Source organism: Montipora foliosa, chromosome 1 (genome assembly GCF_036669935.1).
Source record: "Montipora foliosa isolate CH-2021 chromosome 1, ASM3666993v2, whole genome shotgun sequence".
Classification (NCBI taxonomy): Eukaryota; Metazoa; Cnidaria; class Anthozoa; order Scleractinia; family Acroporidae; genus Montipora; species Montipora foliosa.
In genome coordinates, this window is record NC_090869.1 from 69128300 (window position 1) to 69135799 (window position 7500).

Genomic DNA, 7500 nt, shown 5'->3' on the forward strand with positions numbered 1-7500 from the left:
TTGTCTAAAAACTCTTTATTATTGTTTAGTTTAACCTTAACTTCATTATTGTATTATTGTCCAGGGATCTACGTACAAAAACCAATCTTCGCCGTCTTGTCTCTTTGCAAAAGCGAGTTACCAGAATTATTTCTAAATCAACTTTACGAACTTTCGATTCTCATTCAGACCCTATTTTCAAACAATAAGAGCTACTAAAACTTACCGATATTAGACAACTAGAATTGGGTAAACTTATGTTTTCTCTTAACCATTCTCTTTTACCTTCAAAGTTCAACAATTAAAATTCTTTAAACAAACACGTCCATAGCTATGCCACTAGATACGAGAGCGATTTTCACCTTCCTTTTTGTAGAACAAACCTTCCTAAATTTTCTGTCAGTTTCCAAGAACCAACTTATTATAACTCTTTAGAAAATGATGTTAAAGAATTCAATTCTCTCCATTCATTCAAAACGAAATTGAAAAAAAATTATATGTGAATTATTAGTTTAAAATCTTGTAGTAAATGTCTGACATTATCTTAAAACACATTGTTACATGTACCATACCTTATATTATGTCAACTCAGTCTATGTAATTAGTTAATTTATACTTATCTTCATTGTAATTTACCTTCGATCCTGGCCTTACTGTTACTGTACGTTAACTTTATTTTTACTCTGAGGGAGCCCAATGTCTATAAGTCTCATGGTTTCTTTTTAGGCTTCCTCGCCACTTTCATTTGCTTTTGTGTAACTGTCTTATCGTTGTTTGTATTTTGTGGTAAAGGAAATAAAATAAAATAAACAGGTCTCTGCGGCAAGTCGCTCCGTGTGAACTACTTGCAAAACAAGTCGCTGCGATACGACGCCTGTTCGGTGCACACGCAGTGATCTCGTATGAGGGGGAATGTGATCTAGTTTTCTAATTCAATATGGCGGACCACATGACGCTCTCTCAATGCGACGACGCTGCTTCGCTAACTTTGTCGCTGCGATCAGTTGTGGCACGAATTCAAACGGGTTTTAATTCGTGCAACTGATCGCAGCAACAAAATTCTGCCGCAGCGACAATGATTTTCACAAAATTAACCGTGTCACACGAGGAAAATTGTTGCGGCGACCTGTCCCCGCGACGTTTCTCAGTGACATATCGCCTTGTTTGTCCAGGCCTTAAGAATCAGGTCTTTTTTTCCTTCACAGTGCTTTGAGTAGCATTTAAAACAAAACTAGCATTCACTTTTAGGGATAAAAAGTGAAGTTAGCTTGGTTTAGAATCTTTAAAAAAGTGTTGGATCTGACCTTAAAAAAAGTATTTAAAAAAAGTGAATTTTTCGGCAACGTTCTGTTTGCCCTCATCTGAGCTAGGTTTAGCTTGGTTTAATACGTCGCATCAAGAGAGGATGAAGTAAGGGAACGGATCCCCATGCAGCATCATAGTTTTTTAAAATCTATTTTTAGTTTTCGCAAAGCTATTTTAAGTTCTCTTTCCCAATGCCGCGTATATTTAAAAATTAATTACGTCATTACCACTGGCCAATAAGATGCTTCTCTAAAAATAGCTGCGTAGCTGAAATTAGATTTTGGAAGAGGCCCATGTATGGGGGATCCGTTCTCTTACGGCATCCTCTCTTGGTTGCAATTCAGTGTACCATCGGGTGTTTGTACAGGAGCCAATGCAACCGCCGGTGTTTGGCTGACTGAATTAATTACCAGAACACCAGACCCCAGTTGTTCAAAAGGTGGATAACGCTATCCACCTGATGAGTCACTATCCATTGTTAGTATATACTAAAGCAGTGGATATCGTTGAACTCGTGCGCTGATTGGCTCGTCAAACTCCGAATATCCTGTGCTATTTACCTCAGAGCAACTCGGAAAAAAATGACGCCCCGATTTGCATCCGTGACAAGTGATGTAAACATCCAAATTAATTTTTTGCGCTGTATATTATCTCACCGTTTTATTATATACTCAGTGTGTCGGTGGCTAGCGTTGGATATTTACCTCGCCGCTTCGCGTCTCGGTAAATATCCACGGCTAGCCACCTCCATCTCGGTGAATAGCTGTTAAATAGCGCAATAGACCTTTTTACCGATACGGCGGCCATTTTGATTTATATTGTTTCGAATAGCTATTATGGGATGCCCAGGGGGCAAATACATATTAATTTGCCCCCTGAGCATCCCATAATGTCTTTCCAAACAATAGAAATCAAAATGGCCGCAGTATGACTCATCCACTGGCAACCTTGTTCCCAGGGACTCTTTCTCTTCCATTCTCAACGACAATTGTGGCAGAGAAGAGAGACCCAGGGAACGAGGTTGATCCACTGGTTAATGATTTATCCGGCGGATAGCGCTATCCATCGTTTGAACAACTGGGGCCAGGTTCTTTAAATCTGTGAATTATACCTTCAGAAGCCAAAGCAATCGTACTGGGCAATGGAGAGGCCAGATTAAGGACATCTTTGCAATAAAAAATCAGATTGGCCACTACACCGTAGAACGTCAAACGCTCGCAAAGCTCCACAAACAGAATGCAAACAACCACAAGAAACTTCTTCCTTGATCGTTGCCCCGAGATTAAGTGTCCTTCTTCAGATATTGGTTTTGAAAAACGGCCTTCGCTGTTCTCATCGTGGACTAATAATGGTGAATTATCAGCTCCTTGTGCCATTTTGGAGACCTGCGGAGATAATCATGAACTTACTTTAGGTAAATGTTACCGAAATATTAAGGATCAATGTTAATATATATGTTCAAGTTTTAGGTTCGATATCATGACTGACCTGTGCGTGAAAGGTGCTTACAGTGTATTTAAATTTCCACTATTTCGAGGATTCAGTGTGACAACGAAGTAATTCGAAGAAGCGACTAGCTGATCTACTTGACCTTTACCTTCAGTCACGCGCGCATACATTCCGTAAAACACGCAGCGAAAATTTCAATCACAAAAGCTAGATAAATAAACGTAGTATACAACTTCAGTAACAAAGCATTTTGTCCTTATATTTAAGTTCCTGTGACGTTTTAGTTTTCTTACTGCGTTAACCGACCTCAAGCGCCGGTGGCTCAGTTGGTTGAGCATCGGGCTGTCATGCGGGAGGTCGTGAGTTCGACTCCGGCCGGACCAACACTCAGGGTCTTAAAATAACTGAGGAGAATGTGCTGCCTTTGTAATTACATCTGCAAATGGTTAGACTTTCAAGTCTTCTCGGATAAGGACTGTAAACCGGAGGTCCCGTCTCATAACCCTTGTTGGAAATTAAATAATATGGGACGTTAAAGAACCCACTCACTGTTCGATAAGAGTAGGGGACGTAGTCCCCGGTGTTGTGGTCTAACCTAAGCTGGACGGGGGCATCTTTCACTTCCATAAAAAAATTAATTGTAAAACTGCGTAACAGGCAGTCTGGCTAAAGTCCCCCACAAAAGTATTGTAAAATTAGTCCTGAAAATCCCCGTGGGGAGAGACTAATAGCAAATCATTGTATCATTGTATCATTGTACGTATGAATTTAACAGTGGAAACCGGAAATTAAGGCAAAAGGTTTAACATTCTCGCGATCACCCTTGCTCTTACACACATCTCAGTACGATGAAAACGGCACTCAAGCAAATTTAAACGTGTACAAGGAAGGGTTACGTTTTCGCAAACGTTGGCCTTGTAATACTTATATTTCTGTAGACTTCACATTTAAGAAATAGAAAACATGTACAGTGTTTCTATCGAGTTTAATATAGGAACACGAGTGAAAGTTTGGGAGAACGAGAAACGATGTGGGAACACGAGCCGCAGGAGAGTGTTTCCACAGCTCTATTCCTTTCCACGGAGTACATGTTTTCTATTTCGTTTAGAAAACAACGCGACGAGAAAAAGGAAAACAACTTGTTAACTCTAATTATCAAAATGTAAATTCTCTTTGCTCGCGCCATCACTACGTCCACAACTCGTGTCAGTTTTGTGTCTCCACTGAGTTATAGAAACACGATTTTTAACCAATCAGCGCGCGTATTTTCTTAGGACTGTTTTCTAATACCCTCTAATAGTTCAGTCTGTTGAAATGTAAGTGCTACACGGCCAACGTTTGCGGAAACGTATCCCTTCCTTGTACTTGTACATATTCATTGCCGGGGCATTGACATCTTAAATTCCCACGACCTGCTCCCGTCTGACCTTGTAGCTCAGTCGGTAGAGAAGCGGTGATCTAACCCATATGGTGGTGGGTTCAATTCTAACCGTGGTCAGATGATGGTTCATGGGTAGAAAACTAGTACTTCATATTACCCTCTATTAAAGAGTTAAGAATTTAAATGTGGTCTGCCACAAGTATCCCACGTAACAAGCGCACCCAGGAAACTACAGTATTGCTCTGCAGAACTCAATACATTTTGGGACGTTCTTGGTATCAGATATCACCATTCAGATATCAAATGACGGGTTATGCCAGAACGTAACACTATATATCCAGACGGCTATCTTTTCTCAGTGTTTGCTCTATGTATTTTGAAAAGTGTATCAAAGGAGGGCCTTATGACGTCATAATATTTTTGAGAAATAACTTTTTTTAAAGCCATGCTACAGATTTTGTGTTAGACTGTTCTCGAACTGTTGCGTTAAAAATTTGTGAAAAATATGTTTAACTCACTGAGTTTTTAAGCATTTCCTGTTTTGGTGACTGACGTGATTTACCAAATATGGTTGTGAGCCAAACCTGACAAAAAATGTTAAATAGAACACACTTTCCAAGAAAATGGTAACTTTAGAGTGAAAGGGACTCCAGAAATGATTATTTGGAGGGGACCATAGCAACAGTTTGGTAGTTAAGAGCCACCCCCCTTAAGCAACTCCATACAATCCAACAGCGTCATCTTAGGAACATCTTGAAGATTAAGTGGAAGCCATATGTCAGCAATGAACGGAAGTCATTGCTAGAGCAGGTGTGAAGGACAGAACTCAAGCCGGCGCTGTTTAGGCCATGCATCCAGAATGAAGATGAGAGACCAGTAAAATCTTTGCCGATTGGTTCTATTGGTCGTCCAAAACTACGGTATAAGGACACGTGCAAAAGCGCTTTGAAGCCTGGTGATGTCACTCATCATTGAATGGAGATGGAAATTGAACAGCCGAGCAGAATGGAGACACCTCACCTGTCAGACGCGTGAAAAGATCAACGAGAAAAAAAGCAAGAATATGAAAGGAAAAGAGAGAAAAGGAAAAGAGAAGGAGACTATTAACTAAGGACTTTCTGCTCTCTCTATACTAATTTCTTTTGTGTTTTTACTCGTTCCAGGTTAAGGCCTGTGTGTATCAGCTCAAATCTCTTATTCATTTTTACAGTTCAGACCAGTTGCAAACCATGTCTACGCGGCTACTCGAGTTGTCCTTTATTCATAATTCACTCAAATTCTCTGGAAGGTGGCTATGCGTCTACGTGGCTACTCCTTTGTAATTTATTCATAATTCACTCAAATTCTCTGAAAGGTGGATACGCGTCTACGCGACTACTCGAGTTGTCATTTATTCATAATTCAGCGAAGTTACTTGAGCCGTAACAAGTGTTGATAAGCACTACAATTACTGAAAGCTAACCAGTTTGAAATCAGTGCCTAGGCCTAATAACTGTGGACAAGAAATAAATTTAACATAAAAACCTCGTATCCATGTGTGAATATTGATATATCGAACGCATTTCTGCGTAGCCATTTGTAAGAGCCACGAAGAATAGCTAGTGTTGCGGGGTATTCTGTGATTTAGCCCAAAGGATGGTCATTCGGCGAAGCATATCGATCGGAAAATAAATTATCGTAGCATCTGAAGAAAATTCATGTGCTGATTCAAGAGGTGCTAAATCAAGCTGTACCAGTACACTGCTAGTGAACGAGAATACAGTGTAAACACACTTGCAGCGATAAAGTAATAAGACCAAGGGCATTTCCTGTAGTCTTACAAAATCAAACTGAAAATACTATGTAAGCGATTCACATAACAGGCCGGCATTCTGATATCGCCGTCATCATTTGTCACTGATTTGTTTGCGAGGGTTTACACGCACATCCCATATTGTGCTTTTCTTGAAAATTTTTGCGTTAGACCCGCGCTTCCACCAGTCCACATTTTCTCTGCTGCTGCTGTGTTTGATGAGATCTATGTGCGCGTCCTTATTTAGCGTGAGGACCGATACGCAACCAAAAGAAGCGTCAAATATCCGGCGAAAAATATCAGCCACAATAAAGCTAGAGGAACGCAAGAACTTGCGAGAGCACATGCAGATGCAGATTTGTTCAGCAATCCCGATAACAGACTTCAAATGATTTTTAGACGCAAAAGTTCTCAATAAAAAGCTGTCCTTTTCTTCCCGGTGACGTGCTCGCTTTCTGCGTGGTTATTTGCCTGATTTAACACGATTTCTCAGCTTCCCGAGTTGTCACTCATACCAAATGAAGGAAAGGCTGGAAAGTAATTTCTAACTTACCTCACATTTCACCGATAAAATCACACTTCTCCAACGTCAGTCACGCTCAAACTCCGAGGGCCACAAGAGCAAATTTACCTTTCCTTGACCACGTTTCAAGGTCCAGCGAGAATCCATTGTTGAGAAACAGGGAAGAATATCTAAATATTCAAATCCTTCGAGGCTTTAGGCCCTGTTTACAAGTGCTAGGGTTACCCTAGCAAGAGGGAAATGTGTATAAGAGAAAACAAAACAAAATAATAATAATAATAATAATAATAATAATAATAATAATAACTGGACAGCAGTTTGGGAGGCACTGCCATCGGAGAAAGGCAGGTCATACAAAATCTGAAGAAGGGAGAAACTTACAAGTTTTTGGGAGTTTTAGAAAATTATAAGCAAGAGGACAGCTCTGTTCTGTGGGGAGCTTCAAAGGTTTGCTTGCAGAGACTGTCAATTATATGGTCGAGCCCCCTATCGGACTTCCACAAAGTCTTAGCATCTAATCAATACGCACTACCAGTTGTCACCTACCCTATGTGGACACTAACATGGCCGCTCGCAGATCTACAACAACTCGATCGCGAAGCTCGCAAGATCATCAAAGAGAATGGAGGCTACCATCCACTCGGTTCAACCGAGTTGCTATACCTGCCAAGGAAGTGTGGAGGCCGGGGACTGAAGTCATTTGAGAGCCGGTATAAGCAGACCAAAGTCAAGACCACAATGAAGCTGTACGCAAACGAAGATCGAACGATGAGTTTAGTGCGCGAGTTTGAAGAGAAGTGCGAACGAGCAGGAAGAAGATCACTCGTAAAGGATGCCAAGAAATTTGCTTTGGAAATGGACATTACTCTGGACCTTGCATACCCAGATCCCAAAGCGTTGCAAACTGACTCAGGTGAGGAATCACATGTTAAAGGAGTAGGGAGAACATTACGAGCGAGAGAAGAAGAGAGAAGCATGAGGGAAGTAAGAGAGCAGAGGTGGCAAGGAAAGCTGTTCGGAGAAAGATGGGATGATAACAAAGTTATTGACTGCTTCACTTGGCTTAGTGAG

The 7500-nt window shown here is 40.8% G+C and overlaps 1 protein-coding gene across 2 annotated transcripts in view; it reads right to left on the reverse strand.

Moving 5' to 3' along the window:
* Positions 1-6591, reverse strand: part of LOC138006809 (solute carrier family 15 member 4-like) — a 25865-nt gene extending 19274 nt beyond the window's left edge. Inside the window, exons 1-2 of one of the 2 annotated variants that reach the window (XM_068853390.1) lie at positions 6460-6591; positions 2396-2669 (exon numbers count right to left, since the gene is read on the reverse strand). In XM_068853390.1, the coding sequence (XP_068709491.1) occupies positions 2396-2660 (265 nt within the window). In that variant the 5' untranslated portion in view covers positions 2661-2669; positions 6460-6591. Of the gene's footprint in view, positions 1-2395; positions 2670-2772; positions 2880-6459 lie in introns of those variants that run through there. The other variant, XM_068853399.1, reaches the window with a different exon arrangement.
* Between the last annotated feature and the right edge of the window lie 909 nt (positions 6592-7500).